The sequence below is a fragment of the Sciurus vulgaris genome, assembly GCF_902686455.1.
Source record: "Sciurus vulgaris genome assembly, chromosome: 8".
In the NCBI taxonomy this organism is placed as follows: Eukaryota; Metazoa; Chordata; class Mammalia; order Rodentia; family Sciuridae; genus Sciurus; species Sciurus vulgaris.
The window spans coordinates 31,286,437-31,299,314 of NC_136468.1; the positions used below are offsets into that span (position 1 = coordinate 31,286,437).

The following is a 12,878-nucleotide window of genomic DNA, read 5'->3' on the forward strand; positions in this document are numbered from 1 at the left end:
GAATCAATTCTGGTTTGCTTTTTAGCACGCTCCCTCCCCTTCCATACAAGTAACACCTCTGTTGAGTACAACTGGATTAAATGATAAAGGTAATTCTTTAGGGCATTTCTTAACATGCCAAGCAAGCAAAGCCAATTGTATCTTTGGAAGGAGATTTTGATAGGGAAGCAGACATTTTTTTATTAAAGAGGGTCTTATGGTGAAGGGTCAGTACTCAGCAGGATTGGGTCCTAAAAAAGTGGAAAGTGAAACAGGGAAAGACCAAATGAGGGAGCAACCTGTCAGAAGGTAGGGCTTTTTTAGGTCCTCCTGGCTGGATAGCCTGGTAATGATTTTTTTTTTTTTTTAATACACTTTGAAGTTACAGTATTGAAGAAGCTCATTCATTATCATTGGTTCAAATGCTGTAGTTTTTGTTACATTGTGTGATTACTAGGTATATTCTTTCATAAAAATAGAATAGTCTATGGCAAGTTGATTGATTTTAGAAATGTGTAACTGCTTCTTAAGAAATAAAATCTGCTTCAATCAAACTGGGTTTAAGAAAAAAAGAAAAAAGAAAAAGCTTTTTGTGACAGGTAATTCCTGAATCTACAGAAGAAAGTGTTCCCTGGGGAACACAGGACTGAATGTGGGAGAACAGGCCCTCCAAGGACAAGGGAAGTCCTTGAGGCTGTGGAAAAAAAAATCATTTAGCAAATACATTCCTGTGTGTATTTTAACATTTCTATGTATTTGACTAAAACCTATCATTGAAAAGAGGGGTTGTTTTTAAATCCAGTTGTTTGAAAATTTTGGGAAAGTTTGTCAAACTTTTTAACAAGATGATAGTTTTTCGTACGTAAAATGGTTTTATTTTAAATTTTCTTTTCAATCTCAGTGTGACCAAGGAATGAGGGAGGCTTTGATTTAGTCCCACTTTACAGAAAAACAATTCAAAGCAAGAGGGAATTGTCAGTGTGGTTTCTAAACAAGGAGTTCACTAGCTGTGTGGCATCCCTGGAGCTGGACAGACCTGGGCTAAGAGGTCAACTAAGGGCAGGAAACTGGCATCGTTTATTCTAGTGCTCACCCTGCCCAGGACAAATTGGTCATGTATTTGTGAACATCTTTCTTCAAAAAGAAAGGTCATTCTTAATTTCAACGGATAATTGAGGAATCCAGCATTTAAAGGATAATGAAAAACAGGGAGGAGAAAAATGAACTGTTTTACCCTTTATAGAAGCAGCAGTTGGGGGTGAAGGGGAGACAAAATAGGTGGCCCTCATTTGAAAAAGTGGGTGTTTTCTTAAATTCCCGCTAATAGAGTTTTAAATTAAAACTTCTAGAAATCAATCGAAATAACAACTGCAAGCTACGGATGGATTAGACTGTTAGAGACATGGACAATTTCTCGCACAGATTTTGAAGAGGAAAAACCAAAACAAAAATAAAAACAGTAAAATGCAGAAGGCAGAGAAAGAAGAAGAAAAGCCTTTCCCATTTCCAAAGTCGAATGGCTCCCGCGAATGAACAAAAAAGAGGTCAGAGCTCAACTGAGTACCCACCACGGTGCCCCTGAGCTTTCTGCGGGCGCCGCTAGATGCACTTGGCGAAGGCACTGCGCAGGACCCTTGTGCTAAAATATGGGATACTGGAATCCCACAACCCCTGCCCCTGGCTTCCCCTATGCCCGGCATTCCACAGGGAATCCTTAAGAAAACGCTGCAGGTAGGGCTGTGGAATTTGAATTACTGGTGGCATCTAAGTGAAATGCGGGGGGGGGGGGGGGGGGGGCGTATTCAAAAGGCATCAACGGCAATCACGTGTATTTGGTGCGTTTCACTTTTCCATCCTATATTTGAGTTGGCAAGTCAGAGACCTGTTGACAGTGGGGTCTCTCTTTCAATAGATGTTGAGTCTTCATTTATTTAGGAAAATAATGAATTGAATTTTCCTATTAATATTAAAGGATAGTGATTTTGTTTAGGATAAAATATTGTCAACCAAATAAAAGGGGAATGGATCCTTTGGAAATCGAGGGACCCCGCTTATTACCATGCCTGCCGCCTTTCATACTCAGCGTATGCTCTTACTTAAAAGAAAAAGAATGTTTTGCCATCACTCAGAAATCTTAATCAGCGTCATTGAAGCCAACTTATCTTTCTCTTTTTTCTCCCTCGTTTCCTATCTTTTCAACAGTGGTGTGAAAGTTCAGATATTCTCCATAGTGAGTAAAAAGCTCTGAAAAGCAGCTAATGTGCCAACACCGGGAACCTATCCAGGTTCATGGTGCGAAAATGGAATATGTGTTGTTGAATTATTATTTTTGTCCTTTAGGTTTACATCTACGCCCTTGTATTATGTAAATTTCTGAGAAGCTGTGAATCACAGGGTTAGGTAGAGGAGTCCCCCCCTCCCAGCCCGCCTTCACAAGCAACAGGAGCCGACCCCATTCAATCTTCGAATGATTCACAGTCATGTTCCTTTCTTCTTCCAGCCTTTTCCCCTAGACTCAACTTCCCTTCCCACCCTCCACCTATCGAGCCTTCAACAACTGGAGGCGGTTGCCCAGGCCTGGGGACCCGCGGTAGGCCAGGCTCGTGACGTCAGTCTGGGGCCCCTGGAGGTCACCGCTGGCCGTTGGATGCTGTTCCCTGGTTGCCAGCGTCAACGCCGACGCGGGGCGCTTCATGCTTCTCGGCGCTGACAGTGCTCTCTTCCCGTGTGAGTCTAATAGCGAAGACAGACCCAGTGTTAGTGAAATTCAAAGAATTAACCGAACTTGACTAAAAGAGAGATGGTAGGCAGAGAAAAAAATAACTTCCAAATTGATTCAAGTTAAGAAGGCAATAACAATATTTGAAAACATTGGTAAGATTTCTTAAAGACGGACCAAGCCTCTGCTGTGTTGGGATTTTCTTAGCGTGGACCGCGAGTATAGGATCGGGTCTGGGAGAGGCTAAAGGCGGCAAGAGGGGTATAGCAGAAGAGCATTCACCCTCACCAAGAAAAGGGCGCTGGCCAGGGCCTGATTGCTTCCGGCGCCTCAGGGGCTGTTGGAAGTAGGTTGGATGAGGCCGCGGGATCTTGCCCTGTGTGGACCGCTGCCCCATCTCCTCTTCCCTAACCACAGTATTCGGGAATGGGAATGCAAGGACAAATTGGAGGGTGGGACCAAGACCGTAAGGTTTTCCGCAGGATAATCTAGTTAGGAAATTGTCTCCCAAGGACCGTAGCAGACACCAACTACTAAGCAACGGTGAAACCGTTTTTAAGAAAGAATTTGAGGGGAACCTAAGTGGACGGGGAAAAATAAAATAAAATACGTTACGCGACCACGGACGCGAAAGGTTTTTGGAGGACATGCTCTGTTTTACCCTTCCTTTGAAATTAGTTTAAGAATATGGCAGACAGATATAATAAAAAGAAGTTCTCATTCCTTTAGAGGCGCTGCACACGGCCTGGCCTTGCTTTCACCTGACATCCAGATTAAATGAGCCTTCAGTTATACCCGGAGTCGTCAAATTAAGGCTATTAGCGAATGTTCTGTTCAAAACTTTTCAAACACGAGCCCTCCTCCATCTGTTACTTGGTCTTTTAAACCAGATTCGGCGCCCCCTCCCGAAACTTTGGAGTGCCAGGCCTTCTCCCAGCCTGGGAGTCTGGAGCGGCCCCAGGTCCCGCGGAGTTGCAGAGGGAGGAGGGAGGAGCGCGATCACGCCCGGGAAAGGCCGCAGGGCAGTGACTGTCCGGAAGACCTGGGGCTTCCGGACCTGCTGCGCCCCAGTGCCACGGCGAACGAACCCGACTGCCGGGCGACTAGAAGGCTGAACTGGGCTGCCCAGCTGGACCTTAAGCGCGCAGTGCAACAAGCGGGCGGAGAAGTCTGGCTGGCGGCCACCGCTAGAATTGCGCCCCAGCTTCCCAGTCCCCTCCAAGCTTCTGGAGCCACTGCACCCAGCAGTCGTACGGAGCTCGATCGCTCTCAGCCTTGCCAACATCATTTTAACTGCTTGGAACCGGCGAGCCAGAACCAAGAGATGGAGAGCCAGACCGGGAAGATTTTTCAACTTTTCTGTTTCACGTCGGGCTTCTATTAGATGGCTCCGCTCCGGCAACCGAACCCTGAATGAGGCGGGGCGCCTCTGCTCCTCCGCCAGCAACACGGAAGCAGTCCCCCTGGCAGCCAGGACCTGGGGGCGCCGAGGCCGCGGGATAATGGAAGCGGAGGAGGCGGAGGGCAACCGGTACTCGCAGGGCGCTCCAGAGCCGAAGGGACTGTTGACTGGAGTTCAGGAGGTAACTGAATTAACAAATGTCTCTTTAGAGAGTTCTGGCTCAAGGATTTTTTATTTACCTATATTTCCTTCTCTCGTTCTGTAAGTTCATTCTTTGCTCCGTATTATTTGAATTTCTATTATCGACTTTTATTTCATGGGATCATTTAAGAAAGTTTGAAAATAACATCAAACTTTTAAACCTCGTGCGTAATATCAAAGAAAGAATCGCACTGTGTTGAATATGGTTTTTATTTATGACCACCAGAAGAGTTTTTAAAATTGGGACTGCTGCAAAACTTTAATCTGCCAATCGCACTGACCAGCTTTTCCTATCGTTGTAGGAAAGTTATCTGTGTGGAGCAAGCAGCAAAATGGCGGGGGGGGTAATCTTCTAATTGTTCACCTCCCAACTTCCAATTACGCCGTTGTAAATTACACGCTAAACTTTGCTGGGTTTTTGTTGCTTGACTTTTAAGCAGCTCCTACGAAAATGTTGGAGGAATTGGGTTCCTTGTTTATAAACTTCTTTTTCCATCAAGTCGGGTCCTGACTCCGTAGCCTTGCAGTCCGGAGGGACACGCCTGATAGACCTGTGGGAACGGGTGAGAAAAATCCCAGCATTAGTGTAGAGACAGAAACCAACCAGCCCTAGTGATCGCTGTCTGTAATGTGTACTGCCTCATTAACAGCTCTCACGTTGGGGCTCTATGCTTTCTTTTACAAACTGATTTAATATGTAAATGTTGTTTGGAGAAGAATAATTTCCCTGGGTTTAACCGAAATCCTAATATAAAAGAAATAGTAACAACAGAGATCTAGAGACAACAACAGACCGCCCTCCCACTTCTCCTCCCCCAAGAGAGAGCAGAGCTCAATGAGTTCCCACATTCCTAACCTGTGATATTGTCGCTCATAGGCTATACAAAATTAGATTTTTAAAAATTTGCTTTCAAACTAAAAGCACACTACTAGCCTCAAATTTGAACTTCTTGTTCATGTTTCTTAATGTGCTAGAAAGTTAGTTACTATTGTATTCTGAGGTACCAAAAAAGAAAAAAAGAAAAAAAACGAATAAACAAAACAAAAAACTCTTCCTTGAACTATGCAGACCCTTCCTATTCGTGTCTTATTCCATCACTGCTTCCATTACACACCAGAAGAAATAACAAAAGATGAGTCGGAGATAAGGACTGTACAGGAATTTAGGAATGTTTTTTCTCTTCTTGAAGTAAAGTGTTGTTTTTGGTTCTATTTATTAAACAGGAAAAAGTGTGGATGCTCCTGAATGCCGGGGGTGATCAGAATAATAATAATAATAACAATAACAACAAGAAGAACCTCCCCTCTTTGGCTCAAAGTAGCTAAGAAGAAGCAAAGAGTAAGCTGACTGTTGTTCCTGGTAAAGGGGTGGGAGTCAGGAATGTTTGACAGACCTGAAACCCCTAAAAATAAAAACAGGGACAAATCAATGCATTGGGCAAAATTTTTGTTGGCTATGCGACAATGTTTTTCAATTCATTTTTTAAAATTCAAGTGTTTTGTGACTTAAAGATTAGAGATTATTTGGTATTCTATGGTTCTGTTATTTCACTTTTTATCTCAGATCACAGTAACATTAATCAGAAACTATGTTTGTTGTGACAGGGTCTTAAGTAGAAACCTTGGAAAATTCTGCAAGTTCTTGAGTAATATCAAGAAAACAGTAAGCACTGAGATCAAAGTTAGATTCCCCGGGAAAAGATAACTTTTAGTCATTTTGAAGGAGTAGAACATTTTATTTTTTTCAGAAGTTCCCAATACAAGTTTGTTATATGGCCTCATTATAAAAACTGTTCTGGCTCCCTTAGGGTATCTTATTCAGGACAAACCAAACACTTAAAATTTGACTTGCACTGGGATTTAGGGTGGAGGGGTAGGGCAAATAAATATTGCCTCTCCATGGCTGGGAAGGGGAGGAACACTTAATCATAAGCTCTGAACCAAAAAAAAAAAAAAAAAAAAAAAAAAAAAAAAAAAAGGAGGATTATAGGATTCTCCGAGAAAATCCAAATAATCTATAACAGAGTTTCTATTTTGCCATTAACAAAGCAAACAAGTCTCCCTCCTGCTCTTTTTAGTAAATTAAACAATTTAAAAGTGTTGAAGCATTTTAGAAGCTCGAAGTTTGCTACATATGCTGTGCATTTACTGTTTTTGTCATTTTAAAATATTTGGAAGTAAACTGAATAAATTGGACAATAAGAAACGCTTCTTAAATTCATTTTGTACTTAAAAGCAATTCTTACTTTATAGCCATGTAAGTTAACACATGTTTGGCTTAAGTTTTGAATGAAAATATTAACAAATGTCACAATATCTGTCAGTACTTGGATTTGTAAAGCCCTTCTCCAGTCTTTTTAGGATCAGCAAAGCCAGAGTTATCTTAAAAGAAGAGCATAATTGATGCGTTGTCATATTTGTTACTCAAATGACACTTTCAGACACTTGTCAAATAGGCAAATCCCCAAAATACCAGTGAAAAGCAAACTGTTAAAATATTAACTATACAGAATATGTATACCCCTTAGCCAGTATTTTTCCTTTTTTAAATTTAGTGTCCGCAGAAGAAGAAATTAACTGAGGTCAAATGAAGGGGTTTTTGCCGTTGAGGAAAGGGGAGGGGGAGGAGGAGAAAGGAAGAGGGAGGGACACGCGACAAACGTAAAACAAACTGGTGGCATTCAGTCAAGAAGGCCGGTAAGGGTCCGGAGGCCGGTGAGTTGTGCAAATCAGATGCGAGCTTCAAAGCGTCCCACAGTCGGGCTGTTTCGTGTTTCTTTGCTTTTTTTCTTTAAACCTGGGCCTGGGACGAAGGAGTGCAGACGGAGGGGGATTCTTTGCTGTTGGGAAGCGGCAGGTAGGCAAGGGAACCTGATCCGCCCCAAAAGGCAGCAATTAAAGTCTTAACCGCGACCCATCTGTCGTGGGACAGGGACCTCCGCCCACCCCACCCCACTTCCTCAAGCAAAGCCTGTCCTTTTGTCTGAACAGGGGAAAGGAAGAGACAGATTCTGTAGCCCCAAGAGCAAAAGAAAAGAAAATTTTCATTTTGGCGGAACCCTAAGTGGTTGTGCCCCAGCGAAAGAGGGCTCCGAAGGGCCTCCTGGGTTGTAAGGAGCCTCTGTCCCAGCTCTGCCCTGGTGTCCCATGCTCGGGTTCCTCTTCCCTTTTCACCGCTTCATCTGTCTTCCCAGCTAAAAGCTACCCTGAGACTCGAAAGAACCCAGGCCTAGTGCTAAGGCGGGTCGATGGCGTCAGACCTTTCCCCCATCTGGCCTCTTGGCCGCCTGCAACTACTAATAGGACCAACTCCCCTCCCCCATTTCTTGGGCAAGTGTTTCCCTACCTCACACCCAAGTGCCCTGCCTCGCAGTTGGGCATCAGGCGAGTTCCCAGTTCAAGCGCTCTTCTTTTTCACCTTTCTCGGTTCCCAAAGTGGGGCTGAGGGGCCCAGGTCCCTGACCTGGCCCGTGCTGGGAATGGGGTATGGAGGAGGGAATAATTGGAGGTCATTTTCCTCCGTTTGAGGTCCAAGCGCATCTTTGGGTGAAACTGGCTCAACAGTGCAATGGTTTCTAGTCTGCCTTCATCCAACCTCCCACGGCTCACCCGTTCCAGGGCTCTCCCAGAAGGCCAACACACCACGCTTGGCCAGGCACCTGGCATCCATTCCACACTCACCCAGTTGACAGGCAGATGGCACCTTGGAGCCAGGAGGCTACTTACCTCGGCTTCCAAGCAGTACCTTCCGGTGCTCGCAGTTTAGCGTTTTCTGGACCTCCTGACTCTGACTCAGAGAGTTCTGGTCTTCCAGCTCCCTGCAGACCCGGTGCGCGCCTAACCCCGGGGCTCAGCTCCGCGCGTTCGCAGGCTCGCAACCGGTTGGTCCCAGGAGCGTGTGCGCAGTTGCTCTCCGCGCGCTCCGCCTGAGCCGCGGGAACCCGCACATTCGAGCCTCACCTACTGGCGTCTTCCCGGAACCCGGCAAAGCTTTAGCGGTCCGCCCCAGGAATCTGAGTTCAAGCGCCGCAACAGGCAGACGCCTGGCTTGGGACGTTGCTGGGGAATAGTCTGCACGCTCTCTTTGGGAGGTACAGGCGTTGCCGCGACTTCTGGCTACAGCAGTTCGCCCTACTCTCTGCACGGCTGAGCTCAGACACCCTAGCTGCCGCTTGCACTGCTTCGGGAAAGCATGTGGACCCTGGCAGCCAGGATGGGGATCAATAAGTTCTATTTCCCCTCTCCGTTCGACATGGTGTACTTAAAACGCGCAGCTGGGAGAGAGCTCTAGCTGAGCGCAGGTTCTTTAAAGAAATGCTCTTTCCGGATTCTCAATTGAAACTCATGGAAGCGCGCGCTCGCGTGTATTTGTGTGTATCCGGGGTGGGGTCCGATCCGAGTCAAAGTTTCCTGTGGTGTGACACCCGCTTATTCCTTGCAACTCCTCGACTTTGTGGGCAGGAGTGCATCTTTCCCAGGCCTGTTGCCACCGGCATCGCCTTTACAAAACCACAAACACATAACAAGTCTCCCAAGGCCTTTAATTCTCAGGGGCATTTTGGGAGGCCAGTTACCTGCTGGCTTCTTCCAAATGGTCCAGACTCGGTTCGGGCCTTGGAGACTCTGGGATGCCAAAAGAGTGCCACCCCCAGCCCTGGAGGAAGAAGAGGACCGTGGAAGAGGCGACATGGCCCCGATCACAGTCCAGCGGAACCAAGCAAGGAAACGTCGGATTTCGCTGCCAAAGGCTTCCTGGCCAAGGCTTTCTGAATCCTGGCGTTTGATAAATATAGCCTGGCATTTGCCCCTGAATTAGACTCTGTTTCCTTATTTAGCCCTTGCACAATGATTTTAGATGATGTCACTTAGAGCTAAACGAGAAAATTGATCTCAGATTTGCTTGGCCTCTAAAGCCTGGTTAAGCAGATTGAGAATTAAAAAGACGGAGGAAGCAAGGGGGAGGGGTGGCTGGAGGGTAGCTAAGTGTGCGCGGGCGAGTGCGCGAGCGAAGGGGAGGGCGCGGCGCGATGGTGGGAGCGCTCCCGCCTCTTCTGGGCGGAGGAACTTGGCTCACCAATGAAAAGTAGTCACGGACTGCAGAGGAAAAAAAAAAGTTTTCCTGTTGACTGTTGGAAGCGAATTGAGCAATTATCTAGTTTACCTTCTCCTCTTGGAAGTTAACGATTGGCGAGATCTTGGCTGCGTTATTGACACAACACTTTCTATTGATAGAAATAAGTAGTGATTGTCCCCGAGTCATTGGTGCGCCAAGAACTCTGCGATGGGCTGGCAGGAGTCCATTGGGCTGGGCAGGCAGGTTCGGCTGGTGATGCTGGGGAGGAGGAGGAGGAGGCTGCTGGTGGTGATGGTGCCTGTCCTCCGCTCCGCAGGTCTGTGACAAGCAGGGAACAAGGCAACGACCGCGCAGCCCAGCCCCGGCTGTCGGACGCTGGCGACTCAGACATGGACAGTAGCTGCCACAACGCGACCACCAAAATGTTAGCGACTGCTTCAACCCGGGGCAACGTGATGAGCACATCCAAACCCTTGGCTTTCTCCATCGAACGAATTATGGCGCGCACCCCCGAGCCCAAGGCCCTGCCTGTCCCTCACTTCCTGCAGGGAACCGTGTCCAAGGGGGACCCCAAGCACTCTCTGCATATCAACTCGTCGATCCCCTGCATGATCCCCTTTGTGCCTGTGGCATACGACACCAGCTCCAAGACAGGAGTGACCGGCTCAGAGCCGAGGAAGGCGAATCTGGAGGCCCCGGCGGCACCCGCGGTGGCGCCCTCGGCACCAGCGTTCAGCTGCAGCGACCTGCTCAACTGCGCTCTGAGTCTGAAGGGCGACCTGGCCCGCGACGCACTACCGCTGCAGCAGTACAAGCTGGTAAGGCCGCGTGTGGTCAACCACTCTTCCTTCCACGCCATGGGCGCCCTGTGCTACCTGAACAGAGGTGATGGCCCGTGCCACCCGGCAGCCGGCGTGAACATCCACCCGGTGGCCTCCTACTTTCTCAGTTCCCCTTTGCACCCGCAGCCAAAAACATATTTAGCCGAAAGAAATAAACTGGTGGTCCCGGCGGTGGAGAAGTATCCTTCCGGAGTAGCTTTCAAGGACCTGTCCCAGGCTCAGCTGCAGCATTACATGAAAGAAAGCGCCCAGCTTCTGTCAGAAAAAATTGCGTTCAAAGCCTCAGATTTCAGCCGAGGATCTCCTAATGCCAAGCCCAAAGTTTTCACTTGTGAAGTGTGCGGAAAGGCAAGTACTCTGAAGAAGGGGAATCAATTTCAATCTCTCTCTCTCTCTCTCTCTCTCTCTCTCTCTCTCTCTCTCTCTCTCTCTCTCTCTCTCTCTCTCTCTCTCTCTCTCTCTCTCTCTCTCTCTCCCCTTCCTTTCTTCCTTACTATTTTGGGGGTAATTGTTTGTATACACTTGTTATACTTCCTCCCCTCCTTCTGTCCAGTTTCAGAGTGCTCAATTTCAGTGTGCTTGTTTGGCTAACCTGTTCTACGTGTGTTTAATTTTAAGGTCTTTAACGCGCACTATAACTTAACCCGTCACATGCCGGTGCACACAGGAGCCAGACCCTTCGTTTGCAAAGTGTGTGGAAAGGGCTTCCGACAAGCCAGCACCTTGTGCAGGCACAAGATCATTCACACGCAGGTGTGTTCGTCTGTCTCACATTCACCTGGTATACTTTGGAACGCTGAAATGACCGATAAAACCTTACTCTTTAGCGTAAGATTTGTTTAAATGTGCTATCTGGGGAGTTGCAACATATCGTTTGCCTTTGTTTTCCTTAAAAGTGTTAGAGCATCACTGTTTTGCCTGCAGGTCTGCACATAATAATAACAAAACAACTTAATTCCTCTGTTTTTCCTCCCTCCTGCTTAGGAAAAACCTCACAAATGCAACCAGTGTGGTAAAGCATTTAATAGAAGTTCCACTTTAAACACGCATACCCGAATACACGCTGGCTACAAACCGTTTGTGTGTGAATTCTGTGGCAAAGGATTTCATCAAAAAGGTATCCAACCCTGGAGGTGTTGTCTCTCATGGCGGTTTTAGCCAAAGCCATACTTAATCTTTCGGGAGATTTTAGAAAATGATATTTAAAGTGCAACTAGTTACGTGAGGCATAGGTTGCCAATTCTAAGACCCTACCCCCGAGTCTGATTAGTGTTAGAGAAAGGCATGGTTCATATGCCAAGGGGATCTTTCTTTTCAACTGCTGGTTCTTGTTTTATATAACTGAATTCATAAGTGTGTATTAGAATGGGGAGGAAAGGGCCTCATCGTTGACGTTTACAAATAAACTTAGGGAATCCAGAACCCTGAACTGGCAGTTAGAGCCATGGCGGCCCTGGAGCTTGCCTGGCTAATCTTCGATGTGTCGCTCCCTCCCCTGCGTTTCAAACTCCTTTCAGAATCACCTCCCCGTCATTTGTTTGTTTCAGGGAATTACAAAAACCACAAGTTGACCCACAGCGGGGAGAAGCAGTTCAAGTGCAATATCTGTAACAAGGCTTTCCACCAGGTTTACAACCTCACCTTCCACATGCACACCCATAACGATAAGAAGCCTTTCACCTGCCCCACGTGCGGCAAGGGCTTTTGCAGGAACTTTGACCTCAAGAAGCACGTCCGCAAGTTGCACGACAGCAGCCTGGGGTTGGCCCGCGCGTCCGCTGGGGAGCCCGGCAGCGACCCGCCGCCGCCCCCCCTACAGCAGCAGCAGCCCCCGGCGACTCTGCCACCTCTGCAGCCTCCGCTGCCGCCCCCTGGGTCTCTGCAGCCCGGGCTTCACCAGGGCCACCAGTGATCGAGGCCAAGTTTCTTCCCACCCCCAGCCGGGCCCCTACTGTGGGGACAGAAGCAGACTGGAGTCAACCTCCTGGTTCCAGCTCGTCTGCAGAACCCGGGGCATGTTGGGCCCCACACTTTGGGGCGCACCAGAAACCTCTGCATTTCTTGGCCTTTGGCCTCTTGCATGCACCTGCTAAATGGTTTTGTGTATTATATTCTATATAGGCACTAACAATTATGAGAAATTTGGAGGGTTTTATGATTTTCTTTTTAATTTGGAAAGACTTCATCTCGGGTGGAGAGATGGTGTTTGTTTTGTTTTTAAACAAATTTCTGCTGTATTTATTGAGATCTGTATTATTCTACCCGGGAATGCTGCACCATTTTAATTTTATTATTGTATATATTTCCATTGTGTCAATTCTGCCGTCTCAAGATGCCTGCTGATTGTTTATCACTCTGTCCTCCTCGGAAGTAACAACACTGTGTGTATGTTATATATACACACACACATAAATGTGTGTGCCTGTAAAGGTGCACCACACATTCATGAGCTCATAGGTACACATACACCCATACACAATAGATAAGGGTGGTTCATTATGAATGAATTTAAATTTCGGTTTTGATTTTTGCACGTGAAAGTTGATTCATTGACTGTTGGAAATAAATACTTGGAACATGATTATTTAATCAACAAACTTTAGGGCTCTTTGTATTATTCAACTAAAGATCCCTGGTTCTGACCTTGTCTCCTCCTTTAAA

The 12,878-nt window shown here is 46.9% G+C and overlaps 1 protein-coding gene across 2 annotated transcripts; it reads left to right on the plus strand.

Annotated features, from left to right (window-relative positions):
- Positions 1-9,749: 9,749 nt before the first annotated feature.
- FEZF1 (FEZ family zinc finger 1) lies at positions 9,750-12,243 on the plus strand (the record flags this gene model as incomplete). Of its 2 annotated transcripts, XM_079150633.1 has the most annotated exons (5): positions 9,765-10,193; positions 10,344-10,565; positions 10,836-10,970; positions 11,202-11,334; positions 11,765-12,243. In XM_079150633.1, the coding sequence occupies 5 exons, from the start codon at positions 9,765-9,767 to the stop codon at positions 12,127-12,129; spliced, it is 1,284 nt and encodes a 427-aa protein (XP_079006759.1). In that variant the 3' UTR covers positions 12,130-12,243. The 2 variants fall into 2 exon arrangements, with proteins under 2 accessions (XP_079006760.1, XP_079006759.1); XM_079150634.1 differs by having other exon boundaries at positions 9,750-10,565.
- Between the last annotated feature and the right edge of the window lie 635 nt (positions 12,244-12,878).